General features: G+C 45.1%; 1 protein-coding gene across 2 annotated transcripts; it reads right to left on the reverse strand.

Annotated features, from left to right (window-relative positions):
- Positions 1-65: 65 nt before the first annotated feature.
- LOC130375472 (oxysterol-binding protein-related protein 3-like) lies at positions 66-22623 on the reverse strand. Of its 2 annotated transcripts, none has more exons than XM_056582408.1 (22): positions 22506-22623; positions 16984-17157; positions 16113-16229; positions 14713-14766; positions 14437-14550; positions 14077-14229; positions 12910-13000; positions 12595-12698; positions 12420-12509; positions 12089-12248; positions 11654-11778; positions 11146-11277; positions 10817-10910; positions 7662-7909; positions 6894-7031; positions 6560-6623; positions 6333-6411; positions 5689-5833; positions 4867-5011; positions 4603-4729; positions 4059-4181; positions 66-2421 (listed from the first exon to the last, which is right to left on the reverse strand). In XM_056582408.1, exons 2-22 carry the CDS (start codon positions 17056-17058, stop codon positions 2325-2327), a joined length of 2475 nt encoding a protein of 824 aa, XP_056438383.1. In that variant the 5' UTR covers positions 17059-17157; positions 22506-22623; the 3' UTR covers positions 66-2324. The 2 variants fall into 2 exon arrangements, with proteins under 2 accessions (XP_056438383.1, XP_056438384.1); XM_056582409.1 differs by lacking the exon at positions 22506-22623 and adding an exon at positions 19209-22499.
- Between the last annotated feature and the right edge of the window lie 4960 nt (positions 22624-27583).

Consider the following 27583-nt stretch of genomic DNA (forward strand, 5'->3'; position numbering starts at 1 on the left):
CATTACTAAGGAATTGTAAATAGTGAATTCCTTATGTAAACCAATAGTAAATTGTAAGTTAATAAATCCTTTGTTAGGTCCAAACGTTTTATTTGTAAACTTTACTGCTCAAAAACATGCGTCACTTGTTTCAGATTTAGCTCTAAATGATTTTTCTCAGATCCCAGACCCCTCCATAATGCACTGCAATTGTAATGGCACTGTTTCCACATACAAGTGCATGCCAATATCATAAAATTGTGGAAAAGTGAATTAATTTGCATAATTCAATTTAAAAAGTGATTCAGACGAGCACTCTGTGAACAACCAGCTTCTTGAGCAATGACCGTTTGAGGCGTTCCCTCCTGGAGGGCGTCGATGACAGTCTTCTGCACATCTACAAATTCTCATACATATGCTAAATTAGTTCTGACTCCTAACCAGTCACAATAGTTCAGCTATTCTATATTTTATCTAAAATGTATTCAAACTTGATCATTGCAGCCATGTTGTTAGAATATATATTTTTCCAACTATTAGAATTCTTTTAAATGGTGTAAATGTCTAAATTGTTTACTCCAAGTGGACTTCAAACTTTTTCATTTTATTTAAGCTATTCAACATTTCTTCCAGTCTTAAACTGTCGCTTTATTAAAAAATATTTTACATTTTTACCTGGCATATGTATATATCATGAAGCACCACAAGAGTGCAGGTCCGTTTACCTTGTAACCTTGTTCCGAGTTCTGAATAAATAACAAGTTGAACACTTACCACTCTGATTCACACCTATCCGGATACCAGTATATCACAGGTGATTCACATTACGTTTCATCATAACTCCTCCCCTTTTCCTAGAGCTCCTCACCCAAAACAATGTCAGTTAATAAAATTACATCGTTGTGTCATTGTTGTCAACGAGCCAGTGGTTTCACTGGCTGGTCGTTTGCGTGAGCTCATCTCAAGTGATGACTATGAAAGACTTACTAAGCATTTAATAAATGATGAATTTATATGAATGGAAATTCCTCTGGCATCATTGCAGTAGTACCAAGTAATAAGTAGCAAGCCATGTATAGTCATCACTTGAGATGAGCCAACACAAAATACTTAAGTTATAGATTAAACTACCTGAACTATTCATGAATGGCATTATTAAGTGTTTATAAAGCATTAACAAATTATAAATTGTTTGTTGCTTTCTAAATCGTATAAATAATTTCCTCATTATCTTATTCATAATTTATAACTTGCTTACGAATGAAAACTCATGTAGGAAGACTGCTTTGCAAATGTTGACTTCGCAATGAATTCACTATTCACTACATCATTATTGATTCAAGGTTACTTATTCAATAGTGCTACTATAGGGAATGGGCATATATGGATATGCTCTTTGTATCCTACTCAAAACAAGGCACAACTGTTTGTTCAACCCATTAACATTTTATTCCCTTCAGACAAAGTATTATTGCATTATTTTCCCCCTCAACTGCGGAACACTATTACTAAGGTAATGACTGATGGCGAGAAGGCAGCATTATGGTTGTAGTTTGAGTTCATGTAGTCCCAACACCAATAGGATGAACAAATCCAAGTTTCACCTTTGAGGCCCATCAAACATTTTGTTTTCCACCAAACAGAATGAATCTGGAAATCTGATTTGATAATATCATCAAGTAGTCTGCCTCAAATGGCAATCATAAGTGTGTTAGTGGTGTGTGTGTGTGTGTGTGTGTGTGTGTGTGTGTGTGTGTGTGTGTGTGTGTGTGTGTGTGTGTGTGTGTGTGTGTGTGTGTGTGTGTGTGTGTGTGTGTGTGTGTGTGTGTGTATCTGCGCATATAACTGCTACAGCAGTTGTTTGAGAACAGCATTATCTTAAAAAGGCACGATTGTGATATGTGTGTGGGTGTGTGTGTACAGATTAAATAGGACTATGCATTAGCAACACTAATAGCTCACTTGTCAAATCAGAATACACCTTCCGATGAGGTGGGAAAAAAAAAAATAGAAATAGGGTGATCAACCGTACCCTAAAGTTCTTGATCAACATAATTTAAAACAGCAGTGCGAGAGTGAAATATGAAGCAGCCGTCACCATCCTGTTCAGTTTTGGTCCAGAAGAGAGAGAAAAAGAAAAAAAAAAACAGGAAGTAGGAAATCCATAATTGGTCACGGTCACCATGACTCCAGGAGAGTTCTAAGCATCTCGGCATCCTCCAGGAGCAGGTCAACTGGTCCGTGGCGTCCTTCCTCCTCAGTGTTGCAGCGGGAGGACGGAGATGCCCACGCATGGGGCACGAGAAGGACAGAGGACAGAAGCCAGCCCCCCCCCCCCCCTCTCATCACCACAGAGGGGCAAAGTCCATCTTGGAGAAGCCAGGGTCCCGCCGCTGCTCCCAGTACGTGTTGTCGGTCACCCAAGTGTCGTCCTTTGACTTTCTGTGAATGATAGAGTAAGGTGGAAATACCTTGCATTATTACGGTGTGGTACATCGTAAGCCCACATCCTGCCGTGTGTGGCTGACACACATGCGATAACAATGCATTTGTTCCTCGACGACTGTCCCGAGACATAATTCAATGTTGATGTTGTTTTTTTACTATTGACATCGTTTTTAAATCGAAGGCAACCTAAAGTAATAAACTACCCGAGACATAATTCAATGTTGTTGTTGTTGTTTTTTTACGATTGACATCGCTTTTAAATCGAAGGCAACCTAAAGTAATAAACTACCCGAGACATAATTCAATGTTGTTGTTGTTGTTTTTTTACTATTGACATCGCTTTTAAATCGAAGGCAACCTAAAAGTAATAAATATATATTTTTTGTCTGCTCACTAAGTAGGCCTAACACCTGTCTTTACCACTTCACACTGAAGTAGACCACATGTGTCCTGTTATACGTTTTCGGGGAAACGAGTGTGGTTTGTTATTTTCTTTAGAATTTTGTCCGAATCCGTTACCACAAAAAATCCATGCAAGCATAAAACCACAAAGAAAATATTGGTCTGTCAATCAGCTTTCTCTTTGAGTGAATTGGAGCAACATCAACTATTTAGCTTTGAATACAAAACAGACTCATGACATGTACGCCACACAACAACATGTTGCGAAAATAGTTTGCAGAACTTTCCCAATGGCTTAACTGTTCAGCCGGTCATATACTTTTGAATGAATGTGCAGTGATATTTCAACAGCTCCCGGTAATTTCACTTCCTCTTCAAGTGCTGGTTTTTGCCACTGACAAGCTCAGATTATTATAATAAGTGACTAACAACATTAAGGTAATGATCCCTACAGTACAAATATAATTGTGAAATACATTCATCTTTATGTATCTAAGTTTTACATTTTGCAGAAATAGCCCCCCAAAAAGTACAATTCTTTTAAATCTTTTTCTCTTTTGAGGCAAATGTCAGTGTTTCGTATGTGGGAATTCCCAGACACATAACTATCAATCTCTGTTTGTTTACCGTGATGTATCATTTGGTAGAAGAGTGGAGGATCTGAATGCATTGCTTAAGCTTCCCTTAACACTGAGCAAGACGTACATGTGCATGTGGTGGTCGTGCAGGTGCACGACCACTACATGTGCATGTGGTGGTCGTGCAGGTGCACGACCACTACATGTGCATGTGGTGGTCGTGCGACCAGCAGAGGTAACCACATGTGGTAAAAAGTACATTTTTGCGAGCCTCGTGAGAACATCCTGATCTCGTGAGCTCCATTGTATTAACTCGTAGATCCTTCTGGTAACCTGCGATGGAGAACATTTGGAGCCATTCGCCAAACGAACAGCAAATCAGCATTGGTTTTGAGGCGGGTTTAGGTGGGACGCAACGAGAAGCGACTGTTCAGCCTAAACAACATGGCGGCTTCCGTTGATCTGATTGGTTGATTTGGGCCGTCTATCACCAACAGATGGTTTATCCAATCAGCTAACCATTATTTTCGTCCCTTCCCAAAAGTTCTCGGATGGAAGGTTCCCAGATGGATATGCTGAGCAAACGCGAATCAATCCATCTGGCGGAGTCAGTTTACATTTGTGCAGCTTTTCACCAAAAAGGTTACATACCTGAAGAAGCGTGGCTTGTGAGTCAAGTTGTTGTCCTGCAGAACCTGTCTCCTCTCTCGCTGCAGCTGCTCCAGACGCTGCTTCTGTTCCTCAGCACCATCCACGTTACCCTCCTCCAACATCCTACGGGGAGAGAGACATAGAGAGAGACGTAGAAAGAGAGACGGAGAGAGACAGACAGACAGAGAAGAGAGCGAGAGAGAGGTTCAGAGACACAGATAATGGAGGTGATCATTTGAAAGTGCACCGCGTCAGCACTAATTATCCACGCTATAAAAATCGTCATCATTCCCACAATATAAACTTCCCCTCTCTCGGATTCGCTTCTAGCGCTTTCCTTTCCTCTTTCATATCCCTGCTATCCCCGGCTGACCCGGTCCGATTTTATATTTCTGTTGATTGATTTTAACGTTTGTATGTATTGTATAATTATAAAGATGTTGTTCTATATTTCAATTATTCCATGTCAAGTATACTCTACGGTCCCAGGGATACACGGCGAGGGGATAGTGTGTGTGAGGTGGGGGGGTTATGGGGCTCATACCGCTGGTCAGGCCTGAAGCGGGTGTCCGTGGGGGGCAGGAGGGCCCTCAGGTCGGGGGCCAGCTCGTTCAGCTCCACCGCAAACTTGGTGAAGCCGTAGTACTGCTCGTGGGCCAGGGGCATGGGGTCTGCACGCACACGCACACACACACACACACACACACACACACACACACACACACACACACACACACACACAATGAAATAGTCTGTTTTAAATGAAGATGGTTTTGGATTATAAATATTATTTCTGAGTGTGACTTACTTGCTCTCCAGATGCAAGTGGACATGGGCGGGTCCCCTTGGTAGAGGCTGTCATGCCACTTGCCAAATATGGAGTGTACAACCCTCCCATCCGCGTCCGTCACCACGCCTTCGATCTCGTTCACGGTCGAGCTCCACGACTTTGCCTGCAAGTCAGGGAGGAATCATCATCTGGGTGTCAGAGGTAGAACGTACAAGCAAGGAGTTGGTATTGAAAAGGGATCGTGTAAAAACATCATCATAATGTGATAGCATGAAGATAATGGCTCTGAGAAATGTATTGCTCATCTAGCCACAAGGAGGCGCTATTGTACTTTAAAGATACATTTTGGCCTTGGTGAGGATGCACGCAATGCACTCACAAAGTTTTTGGGGATTATTAAACCAATAGGTTCTTACTTCAAAGATCAAGAAAGTATATACAAACACATACACATCTCCTGCTTATAAGCAGAACTTAGCATTGCAAGAATGTGTTTCGAATCCTCCATGATTTAATTGGATCATGCCAAATGTTAATGCTTCCCAGCCGTGCCTGTTGGCAGTCTTCATGTGACGGGAAGGGTAGACTCTCTGCCATTTTACTGATGGAAAGATAATCGCATAAGTTGCGCAAGCGGTCTTCACAACCAAAAAAATGCAGCTGTGGAAATAGTGCAGAAAATAATCTGTGTGCGCTTTGCTGTATCGCTTGTATGCTATAAAAGGTTTCAGAAAAAGACAGAGAAGGTTCAGTTCATTCAGGTGAAAATGTGTCAGTATTCTCTTGGATGGTGAGTAGGATAGTGCAGGAATAAGGAGCAGAAGGCCAGCGTTTCCGTACCTTGACGAAGGTGACTTTGCACTGGCAGCCGTCGCTGTTGAGGTTGCGTACGGTCATCTCCCCGTAGTGCTCGATCCACCGCTGACCGCTCAGGATGTTGTGGATGCAGGAGGTCACTTTGTTCCACTCGTAGTGGTCCCCAAACCTAGGACACAGACACACACACACACGTACAGACACACACACCCAAACACGTACAGACACACACACATCCACACAGAAAGACACACTCGCACACACACCCACACAGAAAGAGACACACACACCCATACAGAAAGACACCCACACACACACACACACACACACACACACACACACACACACACACACACACACACACACACACACACACACACACACACACACACACACACACACACACACACACACACTCAGAAAGACACAAACACAGTCACACAGACAGAAAGACACACACACACACACACACACATTTAAAAGTACAGAAAGACACGGCACAGAAAGATAAATACATGAAGAAACACACACACACACACGCACACACACACACACACCTACATGAGTTTAGGGCTCGTGAGGCGAGCTTGTGTCAGTTCGACGTGGACCATATGCAGAGTAGCGTGAAATGAGATGCTAATAGTTCACAGTGAGCAGAGTAGACCTACGCAGGTAGGGTGACATGTGTGGTTCCCATGGGAACTATCTCCATGGATTTCCCCCAGAACTTGTTCTTCCAGCGCATATCTACATGAGAAAGAAATACAAAGAGAGAAAATGGTTTATCGGAGCACAGCCACAAATGAAGCCACAAACGCACACGCACACGCACACTCAGGAGTTGGGGGGGTGGGTGGGGGTTCATGTCCAAGACAAACTGGTTTCACTCGCTCACCTTGGCTAAAGGTGAAGTTCTTTGAGTCGCAGTGACACGCGGAAACAGGTGGGTGATGACTCACCTGCCCAACAGAGGGGTGGGAAAGTGTAATATTCATGTTATTTATGTTTATTCATGATTTATTTGGATTTTAATATGCAGATGTATTTCCGTTAAAAGAACAAAGGAAAGGAAATGGAAATGAAAATAATCAAAGAGTCTCAATTGGACAGTACATTATGGAGATCGGTTCTTTCAGAAGATGAGATGAGGGTCGAAATGTAAATGCAAAATAAACGACCAAATGACGAGTCATCCCAGAGTGTGTCCCGGTCTCTGTCCCAGTGTCTACCTGCTCAGCGATGAAGCGGAAGCCCTTGTCGGTCCTGGAGCACTCGTAGGTCTCTCCCAGAACGGGGTTGAAGGGCTTGCTGCCCGCCCGGTGGTAGCTGGACGCGTAAGCAGACACCGCAAACGTAGCCACGTAAACCTGCATGGAGACAAGCGGGAGACCTGCTGGTGAGCCTCGTCTGGTGGCGTGAATGGGGTCAGCTCGTGTTTCCACTCGTACATTCAATCCCCCAACGCAGAGGTTGGGATCTGGGTATGGAACAAGCTTTGGATTGGTCATGTTTGCGAGTTTTCCTCTGAAATGGAGTGATCATAAAGTACACATCAATCCCCCTCAATGCTGCAGCCAACCAGACTGACATTGCTATTGCTATGGACATGACAATCAAACTGAATTATCACATCAGGTGTGGTTGTGGGGGTGTAGCCAGCCGTTTGGCTGACTTTAACTTGTCGCCCAAAAGGACAATAGAGGGCATTACATATTAATATCTTATCCTGAATGGTTGCACATTCAAGACGAGGTCTGAGCAAGGATCATCAGGATCCGGATCAGTCCATATAATCACAAAGTAAACCACGATATCCCTTTTCCTCTCAAACAAGCTGTTTAACGGTTTGGTTTTCCTCTGAAAAATTGTGTTGACAAAAATCGAATGTGTATAATAATAAAAATAATAACAATAATAATAATAATAATAATAATAAAGTGTTCTAAGAAGAAATAAGAGCGGGAATAAGAAGTGAAAGGCCTGGCTAAGGAGCGTACCATGCGCTGGTGGGGGTCCTGGGTGTGGCTGGCCGTGTCCAGCAGCTCGCTGTACTCCAGCTCCTCACAGAGCCGCTGCAGCGTGTTGATTGGCTCGTTGAGCTGCACGGGCATGGCCACCTTGGACAGGTCCTTGCCGATGTTGTTGCGCAGGATGTTCCACACGCTCACGCCGCCGCAGCCCGGGCTGGGCGACGGCAGCGTGGAGCGGCGACGCACCAGGGGCTCCGAGGAAGAGTAGACGCCGTCTGAGGGCGGGGATGACCAAGGTCAGTTTGGGAGGATCATGATTACAAAAAAAGATGTATTTGTAGTTTGCTTTGTTAATGTTTCCATGTTAATCACACTCACACACACAGACACGTCATATAGCATCAGTCATATAAATGTCATCATGTCAACATCTTGATGCCTTAAAAAATGACCACAAGTTGAATGCGAACGGACACACGCAGACACACACAATCCGTGTTACTGTATAGTCATTAAAGGATAACTTTGGGATTTTTCCATCTTGACCCTATTTTCATTCTTGGTCAAAGTGGCTATACTCGAAACAAATCCTTGGAAATTGGCCCAGCATTGAGCAAGAGCGCTTCAGCCCTTGCAGCCGGTGTTCAGCCGCAATTGAAGGGGCAACAGCTCCCCGTCATTTCACTTGCAGCTCCCCGTCATTTCACTTCCTCTTTAAGTGCTTTCTTTTTCCACTGACAAACTCAGATTATTATTAGAAGTGACTAACACCATTCTGGTAAGGATCCCTATGTAAAAAACCTTGTTGTGTGTTTGTTGTGGGACAACAATGTATCGCTCAAGGAGAAGTCTCGCTCCCAGTGGTTATGCCTCGAATGCTGGTCCACCGAGAGTCAGCAAGAGAACGGTGAGAGCTGGAGAGAGGAGTGCCCACAATAGTATGTTGTGCTGCATTTTAGATTATCTAAAATATTTTTGATTGAGGTTGCAATGACAGTAGGGCAACGATCCTCAATTTCCAGGGAAGGCAACGCAGGCCAGGCCACGCCCCTTCCAGACAGCACCGCCGCCCAAGGCCCGGTGCTCCAAGAGGGGGGTGGGGAAATACCCCGTCGCCCTGCTGGAGGGGTGCTCTACCACGGGCTGATGCGGCCCCTCTGTGGAGCCAACACCACAGCCAAGAGGTTGAGAGCCTCAACCAGCCCGTCAAGACCGCCCCCCGCAACGGCCATGTCCAGCGACGCCTCCACCAGCCCAGGCAGCGGCCCAGGACATGGGTCTCCAGGAGGGAGGGGGAGAGGGGAGGCTGGCGGGTCACACTGGGGGGCCGTGGGGACAATGGGTTTTGAGGGCTGTTTCTTTTTATTTTAGGTTAGGCTACTCCGCAACGCCTCAATTTGGCATAAATGGCACGTTGCTAGTGTGTGGTTGATGGCTGGTTCAGGCAGCCTCACCTGGCCAGAGTCATCTTGATTACACCTCGGGGCTGGGTGAGGCTGCACACCTGTGTTTCATTATGTAATTAATGCATACAGAATAAACCGGGCCATAACCACACACTCAGGAGAACTCTGGCACGGCAGCAGGAAGCACTGCTGTGTTCAAATAGCCACCCGTACTTCCTATGCCTAGGTTGAGTATGTAGGGCGATCCAATTAAGATCGGGGCGAAAAGAAGTGTACTGAAAGGACCCGGGTGGTGTACTCAAAACGGTCAAACCACTGAGTGTGGATCGATGTACACTGTTCGTACTCAGCGGCGGCCATCTGAGGTACGTAGCGGAGGAGGCGGAGCCCGGCTCAGTCATTTTAGCCCGGCTGAGTCATTTTAGCCTGGCTGAGTCATTTTAGCCCGGCTGAGTCATAGCCGCGAGGCGTAGAGGGTTCACCGTTTGAAGAGGGATGTTTCGGGTGGGTGACGAGCCACGTCGGCAGTCCCGATCGTAATTTCCGGTTAGTGCACCACGGAGTATTCGATTGGGAACAACACTGACATTTGAAAATCAGTGAGTGTGGATAGTGTACTACGTTTAAGTGACCTCATGGAAGTGTGGATATCGGAACACAGAACTGCTCTGCGTATAATATTGCTCAAACATTATAATTAAGCAGTTTTATCAACCTTTGTCCATGTTTCTGAGGAACTTTCAAGTCTGAGTTTGGGAAGGGAAAACTGTGATAGTTACATTGCAGCCAGGAAGAGCTGCAATGGCTGAAGCCCTCTCGCTCAGTACTGGACCAATTTCAAATGTGTTGTATTCACCAGTCACTTTTACACAGAATAATGGGGAAATAGGGTCCCGGTTGAAAAAGCCTGAAGCTTTCCTTTAGGCAGACACTAAAGGGCCTTTCACACCCTACGGGAAATACAGATAGGAACCCTTTCATCCGGTCCCGGAGGTCGTTTCGTCCGTCAGTGGGTCCGTCGCCTCTGAGCTTACGAATCCGGAGTGCTCCGGGAGAAACGGAGCAATATCAACTGAAATCGAGGCGGCAGTATAGAGTCAGAAGTCCAACCATTCGCGAAAATAGAGGGTAGTATAATATAATAATAATATATAATATATATATATATATATATATAATATCTGAGATGTATACATCGTGTTTCACGTTTTATACTTGTATTATACTATATACCTGACCTTTTTATTTTATTGTTCACCGGCTTTTGCAATGAGTTAGCCTATAACTGGTCATTTAAAAATGGCACAACATTTTGAGGAGATAATCTGCGGGTTGGTGAGGGGTGTCACATGCCACCGCCGCGTAGGCCTACACTTTTTGCGCCTCTTTGGCCGATTTCGGATGACACAAAGCAAAGTCATCTCCTCTACAGATAGCATGTTTGAGATTGTCGATGCCGGTAATTTGTGACACGACAGTTACTGCCCTCTAGAGGATGTATTGCGTAACACCCATAACAACGCTCAAACCGGACAGAGGTATGAAGGGTAGTCCCGGAGACAACGTTTGGTACGGAGAATTCAAACAGAGAATTCAAATACATGCCATTTGGAAGCAGGTTGTTAGGCATCTTGCTCAAAGATGCCTACAGACGTACTCAACACACACACACACACACACACACACACACACACACACACACACACACACACACACACACACACACACACACACACACACACACACACACACACACACACACACACACACACACACCTAAGGTTTGCCTTTCGTTGCCCCCCTCGTTGCTGTAGGTATCCATGGAGACACTGTCGCTGACATCGCTGATGTAGGAATCGTCATCCGATGCCTGCAGGGAAGCGAATCAATCACAGAAAGGTCAGCGTTTGAGCTCTATGCCTCACACCCAAAGCTTCCCCACAACATAGATCGGGGGGACATTTGTCGGCAGGCAGCCAGATCTCAGTAGGCCCTAGAAGTGGGGATTTAGCTGGATATATTATATAGAAATCAAAAGATAAGTTGACGGACCAAAATAAATCACCATGAATGTTCCAAGAAATTCTAAGAGGACGACATCTGACCTCGTTCTCAGAGGAAGAAGACGAGAGGAAGTACTCATGGGCGTCGAAGAACTCGGACATGGAATCCGTGATGGAAGTTTTGCTGTCATTGGAAGCCTGGTGGACGAGGGGGCGGGACGTGTCTGGGCAGTCCTGATTGGATGAGCAAAAAGGCTGTGAGAACCTGCGCTGTGACAGGCTTTTCACCACACCCATCCATTTTTGTTCAGACTTCCTTGAGATAAAACCCATCCACTGCTTCAAACTGTGTGCTTATTTGAAAAGGTTGAGGTGCTTTACATCCCTTCCTGTCCACTCCCATGTATTGCACTCCAGATTTGAACGTCAAGGTATTTTTTTTTAAAATATATTATTAGTGATAGTATTTTTTTTTAATATATATTTTAGGATATTTTTATACCTTGGTAACTGGAATGAAAGCGGCGGTTGCAATTGGCAGCATTATATGGTTTTGGTTTAAAAAGGGACCCACCCAGAGTAATAACAACCTGAGCAGGTACTGGCTTACCCCGGAGTAGGCAGTCTTGAGGCCTAAAATCTGTTGCGAATGAGGAGCTGTCAGGTCCACGGTGTGCCTCACACGGTCTCTTTCCATCGACAGGGAGCTGAAGGCCGACTTCAGCGTGGTGTGGACTGCAGAGACAGGAGAGCACCAAGGCGAGGGAGTTTTGCATGCCTTTTACATGCACACAGGAAATCTGATTGTTTTCCAAGCAAAGACGCCCGGGTAACGTAAGCCGGTTTCCCCGCAGAGGGAAAGCTAGATTACCGGACCTAGGTAAACCGATTGATCCAAAATCTGTGTTTTTGCTGGATATTAGGGTTGATTGTCATCTGTGTAGGCCTGTCCCTGCCCGAACCAGGTTTCCTTAATAGTACAGATAGGTCCATGAAGGCCAACAGGTATCTAGCCATAGCTAATCAAACCGTGGCAGGCACTCACTGTTGTTGGCCAGCCTGCAGAAGTCCTCCTGTAGCCGGTTGGCATCGGTAGGCGAGTCCGGGGACTCGGGGAAGGCGTCGGGGGAGACGGGCTCGGCGGTGGACAGGTTGGGGTTGGAGGCGTGGAGGCGAGGGTTTTTGGAGGAGATGCAGCTGGGGACCTGTAGGTGTGGGGGGGGGGGGGAAGTGAGCACAATTATCATCTACCCATCCCTAATCAATCCCCCACTGGTTAACCCTGACGCACGTTCAGGTGCCATCCCCTCTTTTCACAACTGGTAAACCACTGGGGGAGAGGGAGCGTTTGAATGAGGACCTTGTGTACCACTCACCTGCAGGGAGGTTTTGCCTTCCTTGCCGCTGTTCTTGGAGCGCCATCTTCTCGGCCGTTTCTCCTTCTTTGGGATGTCGTACGTCGAAGCCTTGGGTCAATAATATAGCAGAGCTATATTATCTGTTATTTGTTTGTTGTATTGTGTGTGTGCATGTGTGTGTGCATGCGTGTACCTGTAGTGCACTTATGGCTGGGGCGGAGTACGTGCGGTGAAGGACTTCCATGCTCTTCAGCAGCAGGTTGAGTTCCAAAAGGTAGGACCCACATTCCTCCAAGTCTATCACACACACACACACACACACACACACACACACACACACACACACACACACACACACACACACACACACACACACACACACACACACACACACACACACACACACACACACACACACACACGACACCACCATTGGAACATTTGAACCTCATGCATATAACATGCTGTAGGCATGCGTCATGTTCACACAGGGGAAGAGAGCACGGACCTCTGCAGCAGTTTTCCATGTCCTCCGAGGTGTGGAGCCAGGCACTGAGCTTTGCCTGGTGAACGGACGCCTGCTTGGTGAGTGTGGCCCTCTGGGTGGGAGGGCGGAGGGGGGGAGGTTTAGTTTTGCACAACTTTATTGTACGCTCATGTTTGTGACACCTTACATCTACGACTCTGTTCCTATTGGTGAGCTACTAAAGCTTGAGTTATTCCAACCAAACAATGTATATCGTAGCATGCTTTTAGTTATTTTAGAGATGGAGAGAGACAGAGACTGAGACACATACACACAGAGAAAGAGACAGAGACTGAGGCCCCGTCCACACGAAGCCGAAACCGTTCCGGTTTCGATCTATCCGGTTTCGGAGTATCTCCGTAAAGACGGAGTCGAGCGAAACCGGGTAGATCTGTAGAAACGCTGTAGTACAGATGCCAGGCCCATAAGGGGCGCTGCTTCTGCTACAGAAATCCAGAAGAAGATTAAATAAGAAGAGGCGAGCATGCGCATAAAGGCTGCCCCCCGAACCACTAACAATACAAACAAACAGTCAGTCAACAGTCTCAATAAATAATGGCTTAGCAACCCGACAAGGGACATGATCTGCTGCAGAACGATTACAAGCCTCTAGTCCGCCATCATCTTTTTTGTTGTGAGTTCTGTGACTCCGCGGGCTTAACAGTCATTGGCTAGAGGGTCGAGGGGTGGGGCGATTACGTCATGGTTTACGGTTTCAGTCGGTTTCAGGCGTCCACACGAATCCAAAACGAAACCGGGTAGATTTGAAACCACCTCCGAGGGTGGTTTCAGAAGTATACGGTTTCGGTCAGCGGATTCACCGGCTTCGTGTGGACGGAAGGCCGAACCGTACAAGACCTTTGCGGTTTCGCCATGAAATCGGCTTCGTGTGGACGGGGCCTAAGACAGAGATCAAGAACACTCATCAAAACACAGACAGTAACAAATACAGATACGAATTCTCTCTTTTCTCTCGTGAGAAATAGAGAATGTGCGAAACAGTAAAAGAGAGATCGCGCAAAGAAAGAGAAGAAAGACAAACACTGAGGAAGTAACCCGCAGAGACATCAAGTGAATGAATGCTGCAGCATAATATACTGTTGCGCTGTTCGTCACCATCATCCTCGTCATCCTCATGATATAGCTCACCTTCCTCATGGAGTCGTTGAGGGAGGCCGAGGGCGAGGTGTGGGGGTGGAACAGGTGCCTCTCGTGGGGGTACATGGCGATCTCGTTCTGACGGAACACGCGGTGGTTGCGGAGCTTTCCCACCCACTCCTCGAACAGCTCGGGGGACTTGACCTGGGCGTGCCCATACACACACACGTCCAGTCATAAGGATGTACATATATCCCTTCTATGATTTCATTGGATTGACTGATTGTCATTGAGCAGATGCCTTAATCCAAAGTAATATAAAGGGATGTGTGTGTGTGTGTGTGTGTGTGTGTGTGTGTGTGTGTGTGTGTGTGTGTGTGTGTGTGTGTGTGTGTGTGTGTGTGTGTGTACCTTCAGGTGATAGATGTTGTCCTCCGTGTCCAGATCGATGCACATGGCCTTCTTCTTGATCGTCATGACGGACAGACCGGCGTCGATGCAGCCGTGCAGCTTTCCCTTCCTCAGCTGGACGAGAATAGGATAGTGAGTGAGTGAGATCTATTACATTGGAATGCATGTGCGTACATGATATACAATTAATGTTTTTATGCGCGTGTGACTGAGTGAATGTTTGCGTTTTGTGTGTATTGTTTAGAATAATGTGCAGCCCACATGGGAAATACCTACATCCGCTTCCCGCTTTGAATACTTCAGAATGCCTTTCTCCAGAACAAAGTACCTCTGAGAACACAAGGGAACAATCAGGGCATTAATCAAAAGCACAGTTTTGCCTCCAACTCATACTTGGCTGTTTTGGTCCACTCCCGGTTAGATTCGTGGTTGTGATCCTACAGTAGAGAACATTTGGCTTTGGTTGCTATGTTGCCATAACAACGCGTTGCTTTGTACGCCTCACTCTACATTTCTGTGTACCTCTTTGAAGCAACCTTTTAAATGTATGGCTACACAAAGGAACACATTAGGATGAAACATGATAGTTATTTAGGTTCCACTGTGGGGTTTAGGTGTTCAAGGAAAAGCAATCCCACATATCATCAATGAGATGTTTTTACATGAATACTTGTGAGATTAATCACGATAGATACAAACTATCATTGATCCCCCCTCTGCTGGCCGAGACGGGGAGCTACCACTGGTTTCAACTAAACACTGATAGCTAGGAGCCTGCTAGCCGAGAAGGGGAACTACCACTACCGACTCTCAGCTGTTGAAGGGATGAGAAACTCTGAGGTTAGTTAGGAGTTTAGGAGTTTGATTTAGAACCAATCTGACGAAGAACGACTTTAAAAGATTATTCCAATAGCAAAAAATATATACAGTATATCATTGAAAAACGTATTACTGGAGCAAACCTGGAAAGATAAAGTTTTTCAATACGAATGTGTATGGAAACAAACACCTGATTGCTCTCAATGTATGATGTAAACAGATCCCTTTATGGTGCAACTGTCAAATTAGCCCTCTGAATAATGGGGGCGGCATATAACCAGAAAGTTGTGGTGTCTAGTGTCCACCCTTATCGTAACTAACAAGGAAATGCACAGTCCCTCCCAAAGGTCTTTTGTCCCACCTCCTTCCTCTACTTTTTCTCCTTCAAGAGATCCGATGTCATTGTACTAAAAAATGGTTGCCAAGAGGTTAGAATATGCCCTCTGTGCAGCACTGCTTCTTCTACTTCACCCTCTCATGTTGGAATGAGGTCAGTCCGGACCCGGCATTGACGGCAAGCGCCACTTGAGGTACAAAGTGCTATTGCAAGACAGTACGGGCCGATGCTGCCTGTGATAGCTTCTACCTAGCTTCTACCCAGTTCATTTTAGAAATTGGACACGTTAAGTCGTACAGCTTGCCCCTTTAGGGCCTATGGGTGGTTCTTCAATACCGTCACCTTGTGTGCTGATATTCACGAGTGCAAACATGAGTCATGAGAATCAACAACGATTATCACTCATCCTGTCACTAGCAGTCACGTAAACACATTTTTTTAGGTTTGTTTAACCACAAAGCTCACATCGCTCACAGCGATGCTAGGTGCGTTACATTCCTAGAGTTCTCTGGGTGCTCACCTTGTGCCATCCTTTCATGGGCCATTTCCTTCTCTTCAGCAGGTAGCCCTCCTGGCTCTCCGGCTCCTGGATGTTGGCTGGCCCTCCCCTCAGGCCCTCCACGATCTCCCAGCTGTCCTGTGGAGTCCAGGCAGGGGAAAGAGGGTTTCATTTTACGATCTTGATTTTTACTTTTACCAAAACACAATAAAACTAGCGTTTAGGCAGTGGGACAGGTTTCTGGTGAATCTCGTGTTTTGACATGCTCTACACAGTGTTTCCCCTCGATTTTTTTGTAGCAGTGGTGTTGTGAGTTAGTAACCTAGCAACGCTAGGGAGGTCCGGGGGCATGCCCCGGAAGAAAATTGGGAAAATAACCCTTAAAGTGGTTACTTCTGGTAACCAAATATGACAAAACAACCAACAGAGTCAAGGTATCTGCTAAGACCAGATCATTGTAAAAAATGTGCCTTGAACTTGGCAGAAACCTATCTTTTTTTTTTTTTTTTTTTGCAGTGGCGCTGATGATCCAGCAGTGGCAAATGCATATAGGGGAAACACTGCACTAAATGATGATGTGGGTCAATAAACATTAACATAATAACATCTTGGGAAAAATAATTTCCCTAAGGGGACAAATTATAAACTAGGTAACTAACTTAAGAAAAAAAATATCAGGCATTTATTTTGTAATACCCAAGCCAGACTACAAAAGTATAACCAACCACTCCAAAATAATCAGCTTTAAAATAGACTTAAACAGCCTACTTAAAGCTAAAACAGACAAATATGCACGTACACATTTGGTTATGACCATCGTGGCCTTTGAACCGATTAAGGCTGATCTTAAAAAGGTACTTTTCGCTTAATCTCTTATACGTGGAAACCCTACCTGTGCACTTGAGCGCTCGCCGTCGTGTTTGGACGAGCCGCTGCTGTCACTGTGGGTGGGCGACGTCGTCGCCATTTTGTTTGTCTGCAGTTTTCCTGTGGGGTCGCTGACGAAGATCACAACGAGGGCGGTGCCCGCGGCATCACCCTGACCTCAAGGAGAACTCAACAAGTCCTAGGGTCAAAGGTTATAGACAAGGAAAAATATACACAGTTAGTTTTAACACAGGAAAATAGCATTATTACACTCAAAATATATAAAATACAAGACATACAAAAGGCATGGTGGGAGACTACACATCGTTGGAATCACAGTCACGTGATTCGTGACAGGAATGAGAGATAACACATCCCCTGCTGATAAGATTGTTGTAGCGTTGTGATTCTCTATACACGTTGTGTTTGCACACGTTCATGATGCAGGGTTACCCTTTGATCCCATGACATCAACGTTGTGGTACGTTGTAGAAAACTGTAAAAGACTGTATTGATAAAGTCATTATGCACAGAAAAGGACAGGACTGGCCTTTAGAAAGACCTCTGTCCAGCAAACAAGCCAACACCCAACATAGTAAGATGGCATGTTTGAGAACTAGTTTTATTTCATGTATGACATACAAAGTCTGTGCAAAGCTTAATTTAGCTGCTTCTTCGGCACCTCGTAGAAATTAAATGATAATTACACAATAATTATAAGTATCAGAGTGAACAAATACAAATAAATTGTATAAATAAAATAAGAGAAATTAAATCAGAAGAATATTCCATTTTATTTATGTGTACACACATGATGCTGTGCATCTGGATGTTTCTCTATCTGAAGCTTCTCTTTGTTTTGCAGACAAACAACAACCAACAACACATCAGTGCACTACGTTGTGCAAGAGACAATCCTCAGGAGCTTCCAACCACATTGAAAGACATGAAGATGAAGAAGAGGGGACTCCGTCAAGAACACAAATGTCAAAGAATTTGTAAGAAATGCGTCATAAGCACTTCCAGTAGCTGTGGTGCAACAGCCATCCCACCCTTCCCCTTGTTTTCATAAATGTCATGTTTGAGCATGATCTGATGGAGGCTGGGTGAGCATGTGTTGAGCTGCAAAATGTGGGTCTGGCTGTTTGTGTTCCAGAGCCACTCCCTCCATTACAGTAAGAATAATGCCTCCGCCAACATCAATGCTTCAGGGTCATGTGCATGAATTAGCCCACTAGTGACATTTAGTTTTACTACTCTGTCTGGCTGTGTGTGTGTGTGGGGGGGGGGGGGGGAGTTTCTGTCTTTCTTTGTATGGTGGCAGGGGGTTTTGTGTGTGTGTGTACGTCTACGTACGTGTATGCATTTGTGTGGGTTCATTTGCTAGTTCCCCGATGTCTGACTAAAGGCAGTAACATGCCCAGGACGTGAGTCACTAAAGGAAAGAATGTGGTCGGCACTTTGTGTCGAAAAACCCTGGCAACGAGGCACTCTGGGTAGTAACAGACAAAACACACCACTGTATCAGTATTGCAGCCTAAAAAGCAAGACAAGCCTTGGTTATGGTTCTTACTACTGTACTTTATACTCCATTAGGGTTTCAAGGTTTGAACCCTTTTTGAGCACTGTAACTCATACTGTAGGTCTATTCTTATTTCTACCTCGTAGTAAAATCTTTATAAAATATTAACAACACCGACTTCTAAATATACAACGGAGCACTCGTTGTAACAATGTTCATAGGATTGTCGCTGTCAGGTCACCACTGTGTAAACAAATGCAATGCACTTCTCAGGTTTATGTGCTCTTGTCAACCCTGAACCACAGGCACATGTGGTAACATAACATACACATTGTTCCAGCATCGTATCTTATATCTCACTAAATACCCCACTGATAACATCCTCTTGAATAAACAGTGGCTGGTACTACCGAGTACCACTTTTGTAAAACACCCTTTCTTCTATCCTCAAATATTTGCAAGCCTTCATTAACACAAGTGTACCGATTCCAGAAAATAAGATAAAAAGGAACTTTTTTTGTTCTCTTAACCGTTAAACCTAAAATACTAGCGTGCGAGACATGTTGATCACTTGATCCCAATAAGTAGGTGAGGCCCAGACAAAGAGAGTTGAGCTGTCTATAACAGGAATAGGCCTACTAACATGGCTCACTGTAAATACCCCCTTCAAAATGGGACAGAACCCTGCCGCCTTCCCCAGAACATCTCCCCAAGCGTGCCCTACTTACCCCGACCCGAGCCAGCACCGTAGCATCGCCCCGGCCACTGACACCAACACTAGCCTTGGGTGTAAGACTAGAAGACTGTCAGGTGGCGACGGCTTGGGGTTCTTATGTAACATGCGAGTGAATCATTAATGGAGCTACACCTTATGAAGGACATGCCAAGATGGAATGGAGGAAATTTTGGCCTTAGTCAAAGTCATCAAGGCCATCGTAAAAAATAAAGGAATGCAGGTTTCAACGTTGAAGAAAAGCTAGGATGACATAAGGAAGGGATGGTGTTTTTCAGCACTAGTTTAGTTATTTTTCTTCTTATTCAGCAGTGAGATCAGGAACAAGGAGATGGTAAAATGTCATGTATATAGGAATATAAATCCTACAAATTTGTTAGTTTTTCCCAAGGATTTAGAAAATTTGTAAAAAATTAAGATTTACATTTGCGACGTTTTGTCATGCAAAAGACAGGGGTTTGCAAAGCAGGTGAGAGACAAAGAAGTTCATATTTGCATGATAAGGGACACGGCAATGTTGGGCATTCTATGAGGAAACCAACAAGTTTGGGGCTGAGACTACCTGTGTTTGGCTGGCCAAACGCTATCCCGATCCTCATACCACAGCACCGCTGGCCAAAGAAAAAAAGACGTTTACAATTAGTGTTACTACAATTTAACGACTGCTCCCGAAATACCGTTGAGGATGCATCGTAATACTACTTTTCTCCCCAGTCCTACACGGTGCCTCCATAGAGAACCACTCCAATCTTTACCCATTACTTTAACTGAATAACAATGACTTGAGTTGGTTTCAATGGATGGACATACACATTAAAAAGACTTGTATACGACTATATGGAGGCTATCCAAACATCATTTCTCCTTTCTCCATGACAACCCAGTTGATAGTGTAGTCTACTGAGATTCAAAAAACAATTGTTGAGAACAAATGTCAAAATATGTCAAATAAGGCAACTGATGTTACCTAATCCGCGGGTGGTATTTTAGTCCGCTGATCAGGTGAACGTAAAACCACAGTATCGGTATGTGTGCCATGCATCAATCTCTCCCCCCATTGTGCCACCAATATCTAACGTTTCAGGAAATTGGCAAGGTGGAGAGATTTCTATGCCACGGTATCTGAAGCTGGCAGAGGACTGAAAGCCCCCCTCCTAGGAACACGCCGCTCTTGGACACAACTAGTGGTCTCGCTTTTTTCAGATTGTCTCCTCACAGAGCTTTAATTAGCGGAGACGGGTTTCTCCCTCTCACAGCTCTTTCCCCAGTCTCAGCGCTTGACAACATTAATTCATGTTACTTTGAATTGTGTTTTCAGCGGTTAAAGCGCAAACTATCCAGATACAGTGGAGAGGAGCCAGTAAGACATTAGGCATCTAGCCTGGAGTCGACACATAGCCAGCACTCTAACCTGTAACGTGTCGTTAACCATCCCATAAACGCCTTTTAAACAGCTTATGGTAACGGTGCTTTTAAAAGGCTTATCAGATGTTGTAAGCTGCTGTCCAGATGCTGCAGACCAGCAGCCACTTCGTACAGTACGGCATGATATAATCTGATGAATTACAATATATTCCCAGGTTCAGCGCTATACCAACACATGTGCTGACAGCCACATAACACACACACACACACTCTAATTGGAGTATTTTCTGTCGATTAGCAGTTTCCACGATTCCAAGACAATACTGTCGATAGCCTGAGGGACTGTAAGGTTCCAGGGAGGGACAGTATCGCCCCATGCCAACACAAACACACAATCCTATTGTCTGCACATCTCATAGCTTACAGTACTGCCCTACAGGCACAAAATTAAATTGCAGTAGACGGATCGATTGTATCTCCAGAAACTGTGAAAGCTTCTGGCAAAGCTTCCACTGTAGAATTATGACATGAAATCCTCTCGAGGATGTGCCAATATATACAAAATAAAATAGGAGGCTCTGTAAATAGACAACAGGTTCTGAAACATCCATCACTGAACACCATCATTAATGGAGAGCCATAGATCAGTATGCTAGCTCTCCCCTCCTATGACCTCAGGGTATCTCTGCACCAAGCCAGCCAGGCTATACTGCATTAGACTGGCCTGAGACCTGAGAAATGGAGATAGTAGAAAAACAAATTTGCATGCCCGCATATTCTTTCTTGACATTGTCGTTCTCAAAAGGGCTTTCTATTGCACTCGAGCTCAGGCATGGAACACCAGCGCACCAACAGGAGTTTCCATGGAGACTAAACCACAAGCAAAGACGGGTGGAAGACTCGCTTGTTTATAGGCTTGAAAATCTGAAGCCATCAAACATGACAGTATTAATAGAAAATTAACAAGTTGTGGTTTCAAAACAGAGCAGTGCTTTTTTTTATTGCATTGCCGCACATAGGCAAAAAAGGCTTAGCAGATGATCCACGTATTAGACAGCTTGAAATGGGTGTGTCAGAGGGATTACATGGTTTTTCGGTTTTGAATTAGTGAGTATGCAGATATCCTAAGCCTATCTTTAATTTATATGTATAAAAAAAAAACACTATCTTTCAATATGACCTATCGGAACTTGCAACGTTGTACGATGTGGGCCCTACCTGTGGCGGAGAGGTAAGCACCACCACAAGGCTGTCACTCAAATCCATTGGTAACTATAGACGGTGCTCGCCCAGAGCAGAAAGGAAGAGAATACCAGCGGAAAACCTCTGTACACTATGCCATATCCCTTATAAATGGCCCGTTGTAGTGATTGTATGTATATGTGTATGCATGTATGCATGTATGTATGTGTATGGGGATACGTAACTAATAACGATCAATAAAAAAATAAAATCACATTTCCTTTTACACCACACTTAAATGTTGGACCAAGTAGCCTACTCCAATAGCAACAACTGAAGAACATTGAAGACCAGCACAGGTGTGTGTGTGTGTGTGTGTGTGGCGCCAGGCAGAGTTGTAGGTCTGTATCACGAGCTGCCAACACCGCACTTCAAACTTCAGCCCACAGAGAGAAAGCCTATTGATAGCAGTAGCACCACTACGTTTGACTTAACGCCGAGCATAACCATCACCCAAGACAAAGTAGCCGAAACTGATTTAAAAAAACGTTTCACAGGAGGACGGGATAACTGTCGTTTAAAGTTTCATTAATAATTCTATCGAAAGCGGCGTTTCAGTGCTAGTAACGACATGTGAAACATGGCAGCAGTCAAGGGTGTCGTAAAGGAAAGGTATACATTGCTAGTCACATTTATCATTGAACTGACACGAAGTGTGGATAGATATGAATATAAAAATGCTTACGGATCGGAGGGGTGAAATATATATATATAATTATATATATATAGACCGTATCCCGAGATAGTTGATAAATATTCCAGCAGCTCCGCACTTGGAATGAGCGAGAGCATTGTAGAGAAGGCGGGACGTACGGTCGACCAAAGTTGAATGAAGTTCCACTGAGCCAATGAGAAACAAACAGAGTAAAAAAAACGCAGAGGGCGGAAATGTTTCGAAAAGCCAAACAAGCGCCCCAGTGATGTGTACAATGTACACATCAGGCTGTCCCACCCAGTGACGCTGATGGAAACATGATCCGACCTCCAGGTGAGAGGGGAGGCTAGGCAGGTAGGCCTAAATACCTCAGATATTGTTCGATTATATCATCTAGGAGTGGCATGAATTGGAAGCTCCAGTTACCTAAGTAACACAACTCGGAGATGGAAATAAACCGTGAATGTATGATTTATAATGTGAGCTGTGGTCGATCTCATTTGTTCTGTTAAATAAATCCTTCGTAGGGGATGAAGATAAATTGCCAGTGTCACTGTGTACAGCTGAAGACCTATCTGTTTCAAGTCAATTTTGTGTGAACGATCTTGATCTTGCAATAGCCACAAAATTACCGGGACATTTCCTCTGTGGAGAATACCCGTCTTTATGCCATTCGTTTTCCCTCAGATAGGCCTATATATATATATATATATATATATATATATATATATTTCCCTTACAAGCGCAGGTCAAGATGCGTCAAGTCTACACCAGCTGAAAGTTGAGGGAATTTGAGTTTTTAAATCCCACGGTGGCTACCAAAAGCACAGAGGCACAGACTATCTTATATGCTTAATAAAACACACATATTTATCTGAAAGTTCCTTTGACTTTTTCCCACAGCGTGAATTTAAATATAGACACAAGTAGAAAGGCAATATAAAAAAAGCTTCCATGTAAAGTAATTATCTCAGCCAGCAGAGGACGACATTGTACAGTGTCTGTCCAGGCTTCAGCCAGTCGGTGAGGGGTTTGCTGGTCTGGCTTCTCACTGTTGACAGCAACTTTGTTTAACGACACACAAAGCGCTCCCTCTGCTTATCTTTCGGTTTAATCAACACGCGAAAAATGTGTTTGTGCGTGTTTGTGTGTGTGTGTGTGTGTGTGTGTGTGTGTGTGTGTGTGTGTGTGTGTGTGTGTGTGTGTGTGTGTGTGAGAGAGTGTGTGTTTGTGTGTGAGAGTATTTTTGTGTGTGTGTGTGTGTGTGTGTGTGTGTGTGTGTGTGTGTGTGTGTGTGTGTGTGTGTGTGTGTGTGTGTGTGTGTGTGTGTGTGTGTGTGAGAGGGAAAGAGTTGTGCTATCTTCAATGAGAGCCAGTGCGCTCTAGTCTCAACGCTAGCACTACATGCTCTTTCGGTGTCATTATCCGATCTAGGCTGATTCCATGTGCAGACATATTCTATCAGACTAACAACCTCAAAGTACCCCCCCGCCCGCCCCCCCTTTTCCCCCTCCCCGCAGACGTTATCCTCCTTCTCTTTCTCTTCATCTTCCTTCTCTTTACCTCTACACACAATCGTTTTTCCTTCATGTACCCCGCTTTCTTTCGCTCCATCTCTATCTCCCCCCTTCTCTCTCTTGTTTCCCCTCTAGCAACAGAGAACTAAAGGGGTAATTTTTTCCAGATGTCCGGTGCCTTTGCTGGACATGCTCACTGCCTCCCAGCCACCCCTCCTCTCTCTCTCCCTCCTCCTCCTCCCCCAGTCCTCTTCCTCCTTTCCATTCCCTCCATTCTTGACTCTGAGGGGCTGCAGGAATACTGAAAGCTATGCACACACACGCACGTACACACACGTACACACACGCGCACACACACACACACACACACACACACACACACACACACACACACACACACACACACACACACACACACACACACACACACACACACAAAGCCCGTTACGCAGGACCTTATTCGTACCCCCTGTCTCTCTCTCTCCCCCTTCTTTTTCTCTCTCCCCCCCCTTCATTCTCTCTCTCCATCTCTCCTCCTTTCTCTCTCGCTCCCCTTCTTTCTCTCCCTCTCTCTTTCCTACTCTCCATCTCGCTCCCTTTGTCTCTCAACCAAATGTGACCTATGTGAGGTCAGCTTTGCCCGCCCACTAACAGCGGAGAGGACAGACCTGCAATCAATGATGGAGATGATTGGCTGTTGCATACTCAACCTCAATTCAGAGGACATTCGCTGTGGATGTTTGTGTGCCTATCTCTATCCTCCATCCTGACAGTGGATGGTTTGAGCAGATAAGAAACCCTGGCTTGTGTTTACGATAGTCGGGGGATGGGACTCATGTGTTGGGAGACATGGATGGGGTGGTGGACGGGGGAGGATTCATTTATTTATTATTTATACTATTAGACTTATTTATAGTAGGAGAGAGAGACATAGATAAAGGGAAAGAGTGGGGAAGTTTACTGTGTGTGTGTGTGTGTGTGTGTGTGTGTGTGTGTGTGTGTGTGTGTGTGTGTGTGTGTGTGTGTGTGTGTGTGTGTGTGTGTGTGTGTGTGTGTGTGTGTGTGTCTGTCTGTCTGTCAGTGTATGCTTGTGTGTGTGGGGAGGGAGGGAGGGAGCGACTAGAGTGTGTGTGGTAGTCGGGTCCATGGGATCATGTATGCGTCACGCTTACCCCGCCCCCCCTCCTCTCTCTCTCTCACGATGGGATCCAGCTGGAGGGGAGAGAGGGTGAGAGAATGAGGGCTCACTTTACTCTGTCTGGAGGGAAGAGAGAGAAAGAGAGAGAGAGAGAGAGAGAGAGAGAGAGAGAGAGAGAGAGAGAGAGAGAGAGAGAGAGAGAGAGAGAGAGAGAGAGAGAGAGGGAGAGAGACAGAGACAGAGACAGAGAGAGAGAGAGAGAGAGAGAGAGAGAGAGAGAGAGAGAGAGAGAGGAGGGCCTTCTATATCAGGAGACACATATCAGAGTTGGGACAAAGACTGCACTGAGATGTCTGTGTGTCTGTGTCTGTGTATGTGTCAGTATGTATGCACCCAGTTCAACTGCTGTAGTGTGGCGATGATACACACATAGATGTGTACAGGGCAAGCAAACCCTCAGCTGTACAATGCCGCCACACACTGCAACAAACCAACGTACAGGCCAGACACTTACTCTCTCTCTCTGACCTCATCTTCCGTATACATTCATCTTTACGGAGGACTATCTATGTAAGTGCACTCTCCACATAGATATATCTATGGATATATTCGTACATTGAACCACTTGTTTTCTGAACACAAGCTCTAACTATTTATCTATTACACACACTCACACATGCGCTCACTCTTGGCTAATGTTTGTGGGTACGTTTATGATCGCCAGCTTTAGCTAAAGCACTTAATGACCCCAAGCAGCTGTTGCATGCAAACGTCTCTCTCTCTCTCTCTCTCTCTCTCTCTCTCTCTCTGACTATCTCTCTCGCTCTTTCTTTCTCTCTTTCCCCCGACCTCCACTGGCACTGGCCTGCAGGGTTGTCTTTTTTGCTTCCTCACCAATCCACTATGATTAATTTTCCTTCTATTATCTATGAGAAAATGCACACATTCATGTCATTTTCAGACTCACACTCTTTCACAAGTGTGCAGGCACGTTCCCACACACACACACACACACACACACACACACACACACACACACACACACACACACACACACACACACACACACACACACACACACACACACACACACACACACACACCAATGGACAAGACCAATCTGTTTGTGGTGTGAGTTAGCAGTTAGCTCTCAATTTATTAAGTCCACCAGTTGAGGGTATAATTGTTCGCACAAAGCCGCCATTTATACTCGGCTTACTCTCATCCTTTGACACTGTGTTATTGTCACATGCTGCAGCGGCTGTGTAGTGTAACATTAACGCAGAGCTTTCACATGGCCATCATCGCTTGGAGCCCCCCCCCCTAGGAGATCGTTCCGAGACCCCCTTATGTTTCCAATAAGCAGGCTTCCTGCTAGAGAGGAACGTCCTGTTAGGCAGCTCATTAGTCCCTCAGCCCTCCGACCTCGCTGTCTTTGTGTGTGTGTTTCTTTAAATATTCTGTGGCAAAGTTCTGACTTAACTATTTGTGTGCTATTCAGAATGTCTACCCTCCTACAGGTGTGGACTATCTATGTACGTAGACTATCTACGTCAATATCGATTAATATAGCCCTAACGTATAATTTGTCGTTTTTAATGAACAAATGTGGGGCATCTAATTTCTAAACACAAGCTCTAAAAGTATTCATAAGCAGGTTGCAGATAGTAAAGTTTTGATTCTGTTAGTCCCATTGGCTTAAAAACGACAAATGGCGTTATAGCAATACACACACGCAAACAAACACTAAGTTATTCCAACACCTGAAGCCAGTGCCAGAGAAACATAACGCTTCGAGGTGACCTACATATGCTGCGGCATCATCTCATTTACACTGAAACGGTACGCATGCACCAGCAGAAAACGCATGCACACATGCACGGGTACGTTCGCATGGGAATCCCGCGATCGGCTCTTTGATGCACCCGCAAACCCATGCACAGACATGTTGCACAAGACATTCTCTTCAAATCTGCTGACAGAACTGGGTCTCTCTCTCTCTCTCTCTCTCTCTCTCTCTCTCTCTCTCTCTCTCTCTCTCTCTCTCTATGTCTCAGTGTCTCTCTTCATTACACTCTCACATACAAACAAACTATCATCCGCTCTCGCTCTCTTGTTGTCTGAAATGTCAGCGGACCCGCCGATGGGCTTCTGTGGGACTCACAGGGAGGGAGGCTGAAACTGGATTGATGTTTTGTGTGAAGCCAGTGGTCATAGACAGACCTGTTTGTGACCTCCTTCAATGTGTCATTGAAGGAGGAGACATGGTGATGACTCTGGGCCAGCTTCAAGGAAGCAGTTTAGCACACACACACACACACGCACGCGCGCGCGCACACACACACACACACACACACACACACACACACACACACACACACACACACACACACACACACACACACACACACACACACACAAACCTCTCACTTAAAGTGCCTTATCTGTGTGTG

Source organism: Gadus chalcogrammus, chromosome 22 (genome assembly GCF_026213295.1).
Source record: "Gadus chalcogrammus isolate NIFS_2021 chromosome 22, NIFS_Gcha_1.0, whole genome shotgun sequence".
In the NCBI taxonomy this organism is placed as follows: domain Eukaryota; kingdom Metazoa; phylum Chordata; class Actinopteri; order Gadiformes; family Gadidae; genus Gadus; species Gadus chalcogrammus.

Coding starts and splice junctions, on each gene's coding strand:
- LOC130375472 (XM_056582408.1), bottom strand. CDS start 17,058: ATGGCGACGACGTCGCCCACCCACAGTGACAGCAGCGGCTCGTCCAAA. Junction 16,230..16,983: donor GCGAGCGCTCAAGTGCACAG/GTAGGGTTTCCA, acceptor TGGACTCCACAG/GACAGCTGGGAGATCGTGGA. Junction 4,182..4,602: donor CGCTTCAGGCCTGACCAGCG/GTATGAGCCCCA, acceptor CTCTCCCCGTAG/GATGTTGGAGGAGGGTAACG.